This window comes from Narcine bancroftii, chromosome 11 (assembly GCF_036971445.1).
Source record: "Narcine bancroftii isolate sNarBan1 chromosome 11, sNarBan1.hap1, whole genome shotgun sequence".
Lineage (NCBI taxonomy): Eukaryota > Metazoa > Chordata > Chondrichthyes > Torpediniformes > Narcinidae > Narcine > Narcine bancroftii.
The window spans coordinates 22,132,908-22,146,989 of record NC_091479.1 but is presented as its reverse complement, the minus strand read 5'-3'; the positions used below and the strand labels follow the sequence as shown (position 1 = coordinate 22,146,989).

The 14,082-nt window shown below is 48.6% G+C and overlaps 1 protein-coding gene across 1 annotated transcript in view; it reads left to right on the top strand.

Moving 5' to 3' along the window:
- Nucleotides 1–1,156: 1,156 nt before the first annotated feature.
- The window catches only part of LOC138745660 (ras-related protein Rab-8B), an 81,084-nt gene continuing 68,158 nt past the window's right edge, over nucleotides 1,157–14,082 (top strand). The window contains exon 1 of the mRNA XM_069902912.1: nucleotides 1,157–1,315. Within this exon, the coding sequence (XP_069759013.1) occupies nucleotides 1,192–1,315 (124 nt within the window). The 5' untranslated portion in view covers nucleotides 1,157–1,191. The remainder of the gene's footprint in view (nucleotides 1,316–14,082) is intronic.

Sequence of the window (14,082 nt, the reverse complement as noted above, 5' to 3'; positions counted from 1 at the left end):
GAGATTCGTTCACTGCCTCTTCCCTTTCAGACACGCGAGCCACTTTTTCTTCTGAATGATACCAATCAATTTTTTGGGATGTGCATTTGAGATTCGTTCACTGCCTCGTCCCTGCCTCTTCCCTTTCAGACAGGCGAGCCGCTTTTTCTTCTGAAAATCAATTGATTTTGCCTTCACTACAATTCCTACTAGTGCTTTCCAGAAGTTTGCAGACGATATAAAACATTGGCCGTGAGGGGGAGAAGGACAGAAGACAGAGAAGGACGCACAGACCAGAAAAGTGGCATTTTACCTCTGCTTTTAGGTTTTTTAAAAAATATTTTAATTGAGCTTAACCTATAAATCCTACATGCAAAGTCCTCTAATAAAACAAATAATAGATCATATCATATCCACATCACAAATTAATATAATGTAAATTATTCTTCTTCTTTGGCTTGGCTTCGCGGACGAAGATTTATGGAGGGGGTAAATGTCCACGTCAGCTGCAGGCTCGTTGGTGGCTGACAAGTCCGATGCGGGACAGGCAGAAACGGTTGCAGCGGTTGCAGGGGAAAATTGGTTGGTTGGGGTTGGGTGTTGGGTTTTTCCTCCTTTGCCTTTTATAAAAACCAAGTAAACTACATTCGTGGTCTAAGGAAAGAGTAAATTCTGTCCATTAAATTTAACATTAATCTAAAAAAAACCTAAAACTAAATCTAATCTCTTCTCTTCTTCTAATCAAGGTTTCCTTGTAGAAAAGGGAGTAAAGATATGGATCAAATAGCAACTTTCAGAAAGTAGACCAAAGTTTTTAAAGTTGAGTTCCTATAGTTGTTTGGGTGTTTTTTTATTTACTCTAAAAGTTTGAAGTGTGAACTAACAACACTTTATGTTGGCAAATTAATATATACTCCAAACTTTTTGTCCATATTATCTGTCTGGGCACAACTTCTCTGGCCCTTACCTCATTATCAAAGCAGAGGCCTGAGGGAATCAAGGCACTGCCCCCACTCTCATCCCGCCCACTGTTCTCCCAGCTCGTGGGAACTACAATTCCCAGCAGCCATAGCGGGGTCCCTGCGGCGCCCCGATTGGCGGCCGGGCGTCAGCCAGCCATCGGCCAATGAGCGGCGAGCGTGCGGATGACGTCGGCTCGCGCTCTCCCCCACCCCCCGCCGCCGCCGCCGCCGCCCGTTCAGCCGCCCCAACATGGCGAAGACGTACGATTACCTCTTCAAGCTGCTGCTGATCGGCGACAGCGGCGTCGGCAAAACCTGTCTCCTCTTCCGCTTCTCGGAGGACGCCTTCAACACCACCTTCATCTCCACCATAGGTGAGCGGGGCGAGGGCGAGGCTGGGCCGCGGTAGGGGCCCCACCCCCCCATTCCCTCGGGCCCCGCTATTGGCAGTGACCCCACTCCCCCCCCCACCCCCCCCATCCCATCTACTGCTGTCAAACGGAGTCAGTAGTGTCCCCACCCAAGGGCCTGCTGTTGTCGAGGCATCTCCCAGGGCTGGGGTGGGGGGGGTGGGGGGGGGGCTTATTAGTATCCATTACAATGCAGAAAACAGGCCCCCCCCCCAGTCTGTGCTGCCTGGTCCCACTGACCTGCACCCAGTCCATAGCCCCCCAACCCCCTCCCCTCCGAGTAGCCCCCCGTCCCCTCCGAGTAGCCCCCCGTCCCCTCCGAGTAGCCCTCCGTCCCCTCCGAGTAGCCCCCCGTCCCCTCCGAGTAGCCCCCCGTCCCCTCCGAGTAGCCCCCCGTCCCCTCCGAGTAGCCCCCCGTCCCCTCCGAGTAGCCCCCCGTCCCCTCCGAGTAGCCCCCCGTCCCCTCTGAGTAGCCCCCCGTCCCCTCCGAGTAGCCCCCCCGTCCCCTCCGAGTAGCCCCCCCGTCCCCACCGAGTAGCCCCCCCGTCCCCTCCGAGTAGCCCCCCCGTCCCCTCCGAGTAGCCCCCCCGTCCCCTCCGAGTAGCCCCCCCGTCCCCTCCGAGTAGCCCCCCTGTCCCCTCCGAGTAGCCCCCCCGTCCCCTCCGAGTAGCCCCCCCGTCCCCTCCGAGTAGCCCCCCCGTCCCCTCCGAGTAGCCCCCCCGTCCCCTCCGAGTAGCCCCCCGTCCCCTCCGAGTAGCCCCCCGTCCCCTCCGAGTAGCCCCCGTCCCCTCCGAGTAGCCCCCGTCCCCTCCGAGTAGCCCCCCGTCCCCTCCGAGTAGCCCCCCGTCCCCTCCGAGTAGCCCCCCGTCCCCTCCGAGTAGCCCCCCGTCCCCTCCGAGTAGCCCCCCGTCCCCTCCGAGTAGCCCCCCGTCCCCTCCGAGTAGCCCCCCGTCCCCTCCGAGTAGCCCCCCGTCCCCTCCGAGTAGCCCCCCGTCCCCTCCGAGTAGCCCCCCGTCCCCTCCGAGTAGCCCCCCGTCCCCTCCGAGTAGCCCCCCGTCCCCTCCGAGTAGCCCCCCGTCCCCTCCGAGTAGCCCCCCGTCCCCTCCGAGTAGCCCCCCGTCCCCTCCGAGTAGCCCCCCGTCCCCTCCGAGTAGCCCCCCGTCCCCTCCGAGTAGCCCCCCGTCCCCTCCGAGTAGCCCCCCGTCCCCTCCGAGTAGCCCCCCGTCCCCTCCGAGTAGCCCCCCGTCCCCTCCGAGTAGCCCCCCGTCCCCTCCGAGTAGCCCCCCGTCCCCTCCGAGTAGCCCCCCGTCCCCTCCGAGTAGCCCCCCGTCCCCTCCGAGTAGCCCCCCGTCCCCTCCGAGTAGCCCCCCGTCCCCTCCGAGTAGCCCCCCGTCCCCTCCGAGTAGCCCCCCGTCCCCTCCGAGTAGCCCCCCGTCCCCTCCGAGTAGCCCCCCGTCCCCTCCGAGTAGCCCCCCGTCCCCTCCGAGTAGCCCCCCGTCCCCTCCGAGTAGCCCCCCGTCCCCTCCGAGTAGCCCCCCGTCCCCTCCGAGTAGCCCCCCGTCCCCTCCGAGTAGCCCCCCGTCCCCTCCGAGTAGCCCCCCGTCCCCTCCGAGTAGCCCCCCGTCCCCTCCGAGTAGCCCCCCGTCCCCTCCGAGTAGCCCCCCGTCCCCTCCGAGTAGCCCCCCGTCCCCTCCGAGTAGCCCCCCGTCCCCTCCGAGTAGCCCCCCGTCCCCTCCGAGTAGCCCCCCGTCCCCTCCGAGTAGCCCCCCGTCCCCTCCGAGTAGCCCCCCGTCCCCTCCGAGTAGCCCCCCGTCCCCTCCGAGTAGCCCCCCGTCCCCTCCGAGTAGCCCCCCGTCCCCTCCGAGTAGCCCCCCGTCCCCTCCGAGTAGCCCCCCGTCCCCTCCGAGTAGCCCCCCGTCCCCTCCGAGTAGCCCCCCGTCCCCTCCGAGTAGCCCCCCGTCCCCTCCGAGTAGCCCCCCGTCCCCTCCGAGTAGCCCCCCGTCCCCTCCGAGTAGCCCCCCGTCCCCTCCGAGTAGCCCCCCGTCCCCTCCGAGTAGCCCCCCGTCCCCTCCGAGTAGCCCCCCGTCCCCTCCGAGTAGCCCCCCGTCCCCTCCGAGTAGCCCCCCGTCCCCTCCGAGTAGCCCCCCGTCCCCTCCGAGTAGCCCCCCGTCCCCTCCGAGTAGCCCCCCGTCCCCTCCGAGTAGCCCCCCGTCCCCTCCGAGTAGCCCCCCGTCCCCTCCGAGTAGCCCCCCGTCCCCTCCGAGTAGCCCCCCGTCCCCTCCGAGTAGCCCCCCGTCCCCTCCGAGTAGCCCCCCGTCCCCTCCGAGTAGCCCCCCGTCCCCTCCGAGTAGCCCCCCCGTCCCCTCCGAGTAGCCCCCCCGTCCCCTCCGAGTAGCCCCCCGTCCCCTCCGAGTAGCCCCCCGTCCCCTCCGAGTAGCCCCCCCGTCCCCTCCGAGTAGCCCCCCCGACCCCTCCGAGTAGCCCCCCCGTCCCCTCCGAGTAGCCCCCCCGACCCCTCCGAGTAGCCCCCCCGTCCCCTCCGAGTAGCCCCCCCGTCCCCTCCGTGTAGCCCCCCCGTCCCCTCCGAGTAGCCCCCCCCGTCCCCTCCGAGTAGCCCCCCCGTCCCCTCCGAGTAGCCCCCCCGTCCCCTCCGAGTAGCCCCCCCGTCCCCTCCGAGTAGCCCCCCCGTCCCCTCCGAGTAGCCCCCCCGTCCCCTCCGAGTAGCCCCCCCGTCCCCTCCGAGTAGCCCCCCGTCCCCTCCGAGTAGCCCCCCCCGTCCCCTCCGAGTAGCCCCCCCGTCCCCTCCGAGTAGCCCCCCCGTCCCCTCCGAGTAGCCCCCCCGTCCCCTCCGAGTAGCCCCCCCGTCCCCTCCGAGTAGCCCCCCCGTCCCCTCCGAGTAGCCCCCCCGTCCCCTCCGAGTAGCCCCCCCGTCCCCTCCGAGTAGCCCCCCCGTCCCCTCCGAGTAGCCCCCCCGTCCCCTCCGAGTAGCCCCCCCGTCCCCTCCGAGTAGCCCCCCCGTCCCCTCCGAGTAGCCCCCCCGTCCCCTCCGAGTAGCCCCCCCGCCCCCTCCCCTCCGTGTACCTGTCAAATTTTTCTTAATTGCGGAACTTGAGCCTGCACTTCCATGGCTTGTCGCTCGGTACGCTCCCACATCCATCTGTTGCTTTGAAGGGACTGGAGGTACGCTGTGGTGCATCTTCCATCTCTTGAGTTACCCTACTTCCTCTGTTACCCTGCTCTCACATTTTGTATAAGGAGCAGGAGGTTCACAGACATGATAAAGCTAACCTAGGTTCTAAATATGCCATCTGAGTTTGTGTGAAAGGAGAGCACCTGTTGAAGTGAGTTGGGGATACTCGTCTTGCAGTCTCATTGGCATTGATCTTGGCACCAAATGATGCCACTGTGAATTATCCCTAAAAGGATCATTTGACATGTTGTCATCCATTTAGACCATATAAAATTTGTACCCTAATGACTCTAAGGTATAGCAATCACTGGATAATAGAAATGTAGCAGCAAACATGTGTGGCATGATCCCCAATTTAGTAAATTGGTTTGAGTCAGATCTCTCAGTCAAAGGTGCAGAACATTTGACCAGAAAAAATTAGAGTGGATCATCTGCTGCGGATTTTCGAGACTCCAACGTGTCTGGCATCATAGTGTTAAGTGTGAGACATTTGTTTGAAGTTTAAAAAATAATGACTTGAATACATTTTGAAGTTAATGAGATTGCCATAAAACAAAAATTGTTCATGATGTTCCACAGATTCTCGCTTCATAAACTTGCTTTATCCCTGCATCTTCTGTTGTCACATTTCCAATATCTGCAGTTTTTTGCTATCAATTAACTCTGAAGATGACACCAAGATCAAGGTTTAAGAATGGTTTTCTGCTTATTAAGAATGTAGCTTAATTGATGCATATACTAAAGTTAAATGTTACTGGTTTTATTTGGTTTGTCTGTTTCAGGCACCTGTTTAATGCATACAGTATTTCAAAACCAAACTCTTCAGCGCAAATGAAAACTGACTGCTAGTGTTGGTTGCAGTTTCTGGTTGTTTCGTGAAGATTGCACACTTCCTGTAGTTAGTCACAGCACTTGCCATAAGACAGATCAAGGGGAGTTGAACACAAAAGTTTGCAGACATTGTGATTGTAGTTAAAAATGCTGGGGGAACTCTGCCGGCCCTTCAACGTCCATAGGAGGGCCTGAGGAATAAGCAGAATACAGACAGTGCTGGCTGGGGAAGAAGTTGAGACCAACAAAAGGTGTTAATTGGATATGATAAGGGGAGAGGTGAAAATCGATTGTGTGAAAAAGGAGAGAGACAAAGCTGGAGGAAGGTGATGGAGAAGTGTCATAAGTGTTTTAAAAAAAAAAAGTGCAACTTTTATGAGTTCAGGCCATGGTGCATTATTGGAACAAAATCTGTTTTGCTCATTTTGATCTGGGAACTGTCAGTTTATTGAGAATTTTTTAAAAAGTGATTGAGTTTGAATTACTTGTACGAGATTTAATGGTGTTTTTTAGACCGCAATGTTGGAAAATTTTAACGTAACATAATTACTCACCCTGTGGTCATTTACACTGCTTGCCTTAAGTTCCTGTGTGCATTAGTCCCGGTGCTTTTACATGGAATGACCAAGCCTGAGTCATCAGTTGGATGATGAATTCATGAGGTGAGTTTTGCGGTGTAATTTCGACTGCAGGCTTCCCCTGAAAGGTAGTAGGGGTCCTGCAGGATAATCATAAATTGACTAAAACTTCCTGCACTACTTTTTGGACTGCCAAATTTTGTTGATTGTGCCATTACGTGCCTGCAGTCTAAAAACCCTAAATGTTTCACCATAGTTTCACCTACTGCAACATAATTTCATATTTTTTTAGGTGCATCCCCAAATTAATCAAAACATACCCATTGCTTCTATATCTAGATGTGATGTTTACTGGCTGCATACTACATATACTTTTTTGCATTGCATTAGCTTAACTTTACATTAGTTTGCTTGAGAATGTTTTGGTTTTACATAGATTAGGCTGCAATGGAAGTCGAGTTCTGACCAGACTCTGCATGGGATGCTGTTTATAATTTAACTATAATGTAGTATCTCGCCAATGTACTATTTTACTAAATATGCCCACAGGTTTTTTAAAGTCTGAGTATACTATTCTCTCAACCCTCTAACCACACATTTGCAAAACTTACACATCAAAATATGTTCTGTATAAATTGAGTGGGAAGTGGAACTCAGAACTTGTTTTGTGCATTTCCAATATATTTTATGCCAATAGTTGAGAATGGAGGAGCAAATTTGAACTTGTAGGACACGCTTGTCTTGGATTTGAATGCATGTATATAGTTCCGGTACCCAAGAGTCCAGCCATTTTCAACCTCTTTTTTGGGCTATGGCTACCCCAAGGGTTCTGCTCAAAGTTTATGGGCCCCCTTCACTGTGAAGTAGTAAAGTTTTAGTTTCCTCTGTGTTTCTCTCCTATAAAATAAAGTGCATCATGAAAAGAAAACAAGGCTTTTACTTGTACTGTGGTCCCGGGGGAGGGGGTTGGTTGTAGGGCCCCTCTTAACAAAAAAAGTAAAACTAGAGAAATGGAGTTTGGTGAAAGCATGGAAAAGTCTTGCTCTTGTCCTAAATATTCACACCATTAAGGACCATGGCACAAAATATTTCTTGATTTTAATTTACGTTGCAAATTGTTCTCAGCATCATGAGCTTCAGTGGAAATTAATGGACTTCAAAAGACTTTTAAAATGGAGTTGTTTTTATGAAGAGCTGTTAAAGGGACTTAATATGTTCAATCTTGTTTGATCCCGAGATCTATGGATTTTAGTACTGTATTCGGTCCAGAGATTTGATGATTGGTGAGGAGATGGAACTGAGCAAGGCTCGCCCTTGGTTTTGTTGAATGATGAAGCAAATTGCAAAAGGCTGGAGGACCTCTTTGTGATCACACAGGAAAGACGTAATTCAAAATGCTCCGTTCACTCAACATGGGTGTCCGGGTGATTGGCGTTTGTAATTAAATCATTGTTTTTGAAATTTCAAATTCATCCAATTAATTTTGAAATGAGAATTAATTGAGTTACAGTGGAGAACTGATCTCTTTATTTGCATTGAGAGAAATGAAATCAGAATTGTGAGATAAAATTCCATTCAGAGAGAAGAATTGGGCCTAAAGCAAAATGCTGAACAGTCATGTAATTTTATATCCGCTTGTAAGGTGTGCTCTAAAGCCTTGATTAATATTGGAATTGATTTTCCATTACTGCTACACCAACTCTGATTAATGTCTCTCAGTTGATGGGGAACATAGTTTTCCAGAGTCCTTTTGGACAATATGACTTCATAATTCTGTATAATGGTGAAAATTTTTCATTATTTGATTTGCTTTTGCTTCTGGTTTAATGGAGAGTGGAATTGTGAGCTTGTACACATGGGGTGCAAGTTTGACCATTCACTTGCAAATTTAATGTAAATGTTTTTCAAGATAAATTCATTTTGGAAACTGGTTGGTTTTTACAACTTATCGTTTAATTTGTTGCATAATTGAATAGGTACCTATACATGATATAACAAAACATGGTTATCTGAGCACTTGGAAGTAAAGCACATGTAAACAATTAAACCAATATGTTCTTGCATTTAGTAAGTTGATTATATAGTGCATCCCATTTTCCATCACATGGGATGCTAAAGATCCAAATTGGGCACAATTAAAATCCAAGTTTATGTCAATTCTCTAATTATTGCTTGAATCTTTTTAATATTCCTGATAATTCCTGATTCTGAATATTTTTTTATATAAGCAATAACATTATTCCTTTTTTGTTTTAAAGAATGTGTACATTAAATTTTGGCAAAGAATGCATACGCTTTGACAGTAGGTTTTTTTAAATTTAAATTTAAAAAAAATAGACAAACACACTGTAACAGGCCAATTCGGCCCTACGTCTCCGTGTCACCCAATTTACGCCCCATTACGCTTTTGAAGGATGGGAGGAAACCCCGGAGAAAACCCACAGACACAGGGAGAACTTACAGACAGCGCGGAATTCAAGCCAAGGTCCAGTCCTGATTGCTGGTACTGTAAAGGCGTTGCACTGACCGCCACGCCATTCATGCCGTAGTTGTGGCCTACAATCCCAGAATACCTTTTGTTTTGCAGTTCTCTTGTGATCTCTTCAAGGAATCTGTTTGTTCACCATCTAATTTATTTCTCCTGTCCCTGAACTTGCCCTTTAATGCCAGATCTAGTTCTTAAACAAGTGGGCATGTCATCTTCAGTGATGGCAGGTTATTTCAACATCGGGGTGGCCACCTTGGGTGAAATTGACCCCAAGCACTTGATGTTAAGGCAGCCGGCTATGTACAACTGTGCAAACTAGGCACAGTACTTGAAAGTTGAACATTAAACTAGTAAAGGCTTAGAAGAGACTGAACTGAGCATTAAGCGAGTTTTCATCAGGAAAGATGAAGTTCGTACCAAGATATTTCCTACATTTTAAAATTTACGCTCATCGTTTTGTTAATAATTTGGGGAAAGCTGTCGTACTGAAATTAATGTATGTCTCTCCCAAACATGAACAACAGACATCTGAAAGTGGTTTTTTTTTTTGTTGATACTTCAAAGAAAATATTGTTTGTAATTCAGTTTAAAATGGAGAGAAGACTAGCCACTACTGCTAGATCAGAATGAAGTAAAGGCATAAACTATCCGAAGGCAGCTGGAGGTAGGGCAATTCCACCCTTCCCATTGAAATGAGTTGTATTGGAATAATTTCCAAAGTATGATAATTTCCAAATTTATGTCCAGGTCATCTGTAGTCCATGTGAATGTGGCTAAGCAACCGGTTTAATTGTTTTCAGTTGATATTTTCCAAAGGTTTCTTGAAAACTATTTTTCTTGACTCCAGTATTTTGTTTTTGTCTTGTTTTGGATATTGACTGACCTTGTCCTGGATTACAGTAAAACTCTCATCATCTGGACATGGTTGACAAATCTGTCGAACTTGCAGATCTTCTAGACTATTGGATGTTATTAATATACTAACATTTTTATTTTACGGTTTTAATCACTTTTACGGTCAACCCAGTAAATTGAAAGGGGACAGGGATGTGGGGTTTTCGGTCATTTGAAAGAGAACATGTGATCCTGGTCCTGCTGAGTTTAAATAAACTGCCACAGACATTGCCTATTTGTACAGACGAAAGGTATTTGGGTTTCTGATAGCGAATGATTGGTGTTTACTGTATTGGTCATGCTTGTTTTGTGATGGAGAACTTTGGAACCTAGTTATTTAAATTTACATATGCAACAATTTAACAAGCCAATCCGTGGTGCCCAATTTACACCCCAATATGTTTTTGAAGGGTGAGAGGAAACCTATGTAGTTGAGCTATTTAGAAGTGACAATTTGTTTGGTCATTGCATTTACCAAAAAGAGGAATACCACTGCTGTTTACATCTGATATTATTCTATATGGCCACAATTATAAGAAAATAATTGCATTCAATCATTGAACATGATTCAAGTGCACACATTGCTATCCATTTAGTTTGCATTAAACATGCAAAGTATCTGTTATCCTTCTCTAAAACGTACACAGGATAAGAGCTCATTGCAACTATCATTTTGATATGACAAAACAGGAAACTTATTTTGCCTGTGTTCTGCTGCTATATTGATCACAGTTAAGATTTGGAGTCGTGTCTTTTTGGAATGAGGTGGCATACAAATTCTTCCCCCTTCCCCCCCCCGCCTCCCCCACCCCCCAACGCCTTTCCCTCTTCCAGCTCAGCGCATTGGTGAATCCTGGCTGAAGGAGGGAATAGCAGTGGTAGGTGCAGCAACTATATTGATGGGAAGAAAATTGCACTTCCACTGGCTTGATTCAGCCCCTTGGAAAAGAAAATGTAAATGAATTCTACTGTTCGTGTCAAGAATGTTTCCATTGTTTCTTCATGGGAAAGAAATAAAATAGTTTCATGTTGGCCAGTTTAATTTTTAAGGGTGGCCGTGCATCTAAAGCAGGAAATGAAAATGAAAGCAAACTAAAGGCATCAATGATTTGCACAAAACCTGATTTTTAATAACTAAAATTTAAAAAGTGAACATTTTAGGTTTGTCTTCATTAGAAAATTTTAGGCAAATGTGAAAAAACTAAAATTGAGGGTTTAAAAATCTACTCAATCAGCTATTGCCAAGAGAGATCTGGAAAATATTTTTATATTTTAAAAATGTGATATATTTATGTACTGTTATCTCCGGAAATGTAAGTTGTAGTTATAATGCTGTTAAGTGACTCTAATTTAAACCACATTTCTTATTTTAATTTCTCAGCTATACCAGATTAACAGATCCCACCACCAGACATTTCTTTCTCCCATTTTGGCCTTTCTATGGGACAGCTCCCTCCGTGATTCCCTCCTGCACTCATCCTTCCCCACCTTGTGCCCACAGCATGGTCTGGGGCCCAAAACAGGCCTTCCAAGCAAAATAACTCTTCACTTGTACATCCACAGAACTTATTTACTGCATCTGGTGCTCCCTTTGTGGCCTCTACGTCGGAGAAACTGGCCACAGATTGGGAGATTGCTTCACTCGGCACCTCCTCTCTGTCCACAACAGCAGCGACCTCCCAGTAGCTAACCATTTCAATTCTGAATAATGCTCCCAAGCTCATACACCTGTCTATAGCCTTATGTACTATCCCACCCTGACCACCTGCAGATTGAAGGAACAACATTACCTATCAAGATGCCCTTGACATTGACTTCTCTGCTTTCTGCTAAACTTGCTTGCCTTTTTTTTCCTCTCCCCTTTCCAATCTTCTCTCCTTACCCTCCTCCCACTCATTGTTGCTGTCCAGTCTCTCCTTTCTCCCCCTATCATTTCCTGCCTTTGCCCCCTCCCCCCACCCCATCGTTTTTGTCTGGACGCTTGCCAGCATTCTCTCATACCTTGAAGAGCTCAAGCTCGAAATGGTCATTTATTTTGCCTTTGCTACGAATCATGGGTCCTCTACCGGCACCACCTACGGCTCCTAGAACGCTTCCACCAGCGTTGTCTCCGCTCCATCCTCAACATCCATTGGAGCGCTCACACCCCTAACGTCGAGGTACTCGAGATGGCAGAGGTCGACAGCATCGAGTCCACGCTGCTGAAGATCCAGCTGCGCTGGATGGGTCACGTCTCCAGAATGGAGGACCATCGCCTTCCCAAGATCGTATTATATGGCGAGCTCTCCACTGGCCACCGTGACAGAGGTGCACCAAAGAAAAGGTACAAGGACTGCCTAAAGAAATCTCTTGGTGCCTGCCACATTGACCACCGCCAGTGGGCTGATAACGCCTCAAACCGTGCATCTTGGCGCCTCACAGTTTGGCGGGCAGCAGCCTCCTTTGAAGAAGACCGCAGAGCCCACCTCACTGACAAAAGGCAAAGGAGGAAAAACCCAACACCCAACCCCAACCAACCAATTTTCCCTTGCAACCGCTGCAATCGTGTCTGCCTGTCCCGCATCGGACTGGTCAGCCACAAACGAGCCTGCAGCTGACGTGGACTTTTTACCCCCTCCATAAATCTTCGTCCGCGAAGCCAAGCCAAAGAAGACATAAAGAGCACTCTTTGACCTGCTGAACTTCTACAGCATTTGTGCTTTTTACCAGATTAACATGTAGAAGGCTGGATTTTGAGAAGAGTTTGAACAGGCTAGTTTAAAAGAAGAGATTTTTTTTTTCCTTCTCTCTAGACTGAGACAGTAGGAAATATCCTAACTGTGGACCATAAGAGTCTGAAGATTCTTCAGAGTTGAAGAGAGAATGTTGTTTCTTGTGGGCAGATCTAGAGCTATTTGTCACTTTTTAAAACAAGGGCCACTCATTTTGTCATCAGGTGAACATTTTCTGCTTTTCGTAAATTTTTTTTAATGCTGTTTCTCAAAGACCAATGGAAGCAGATTCATTGCATATTTTTTTTAAAGTGATCATGGGTAGATGGGACTGCAGAGTTGAGGTTACATTTCAACCGGCCATAATCTATGTAAATTGTAGTTATATTGCTGTAAAGTGACTGCTTAAATGGTCTTCCCTGCTCCTAATCTGCATGTTCACATCTGTATGCAGATGACATTTGGACTTGCTAATCTGTTACACGTAGATGGGCCACGAATCCTCAGATGCTAAAATGATGTCGGCTTTCAGGGAAGGGGACCAGTCGGACAGCAGTGAACCGGAGGAAATGACTGTCGGGGAGATTGGTTGCAGACTTTTTCCTCCACGTTGAAGAGTTGCTGCTCAGTTCACTAAATGAATTCCTTCTGTCTTTAAATTTAGACATACAACCCAGGGCCCTTGAGCCCATGCCATCCAAATACATCCAATTGACCTACATCCCCAGTACATTTTAAATGGTGGGAGGAAACCAAAGCCCCTGGGGAAAACCCAACCAGACACGGGTAGGATGTACAAACTCCTTATAGCGGGAAATTAGAACCCCTGTCCTGATCGCCGGTGCTGTAAACAGCGTTGCTCTAACTGCTACACTCACTGTGCTGCCTTGGAGACGGTCGACATTATCGTAATGGTGGGACAACTTGGGGAGAACGTAATGAGGAGCAGGCAGCAGCTACTATTTGTGATCTTTTACAGCTGGATTAAAAGCCTTGACTCCGTCCGTCTACTGGGACAAATTGTGATATACTCTATTGTGCTAATACCCTGAGTGTAAAGCCCTACAAAAGGTAGTGGACACAGCCCAGGACATGATGGGCCAAACCCTCCCCACCATCGAGACCATCTACAGGGAACGCTGCCGTCGGAGAGCAGCAGCGATCACCAAGGATCCGCCCAGCCCAGGACGCGCTCTGTTCTCGTGGGTGCACCATTCAGCCAAATGTTCGATTTCCCTCCTTGTCTCTGTTCCTAAAATCGTACTTGCAGCTGAATTAGCTACTTCATTTAAAAACTACAGTCGTACTCATTAAATTGTAAAAAGACAAATTTAAAAGATAGATAATATTCAGTTATCATGATACAAGGAAAAAAGTAGCAGTAGTGCAAACAGAACTCTTGTGGTCTTGGAGCAGTCATATAGCGAGCCCGATAGCTGGTGGTAAGAAAGAGTTCTTGAGTCTAAAGATGCTGGTCTTCAGGCTTGCACCCTGGCAATCATTTTCTCCTGAAGATTAGCACCGAGAAGAGGTGATCCAGACGATGGGGGTCTTTTATGGTGTTGGCTGCCTTGAGGGAGCACTGAGTTCCTCCAGCTTTTTGTTGTTTGCTCGCGATTCTTGCTCTGTCAATTTTGTTTCTCTGAAAATGTGCAGGTTCTGTGTCACCTGTAAAACTTGTAGCATTTGTTCAAATCTGTCTTGTTTTAAGTCATTGAATGATCTTTGTGAAGATTTTTTTTTTTACACGGCTTCTTCCCAGGAGGCAATTGAAGAGATTTATAAATGAGGCAAATCTGGAGAAATTTATGGAAAATTGATTAGCCTGACAATAAATATCGATGTACACCTCAAACTGCTTACCAAAAAGATATTTATTTTAAAAGAAAGCCAGATAAAATGTGAGGGGGAAAAAAAGGAAGATTGTACAGTACAAAGTTGGAGCTTCACAGTTCCACTTACAACAACACCTACTGAATATTGAAAGGGATGGATAAGGAGAAAATACTTCCATTATTGAGAGAGTCTAGGCCCAAATG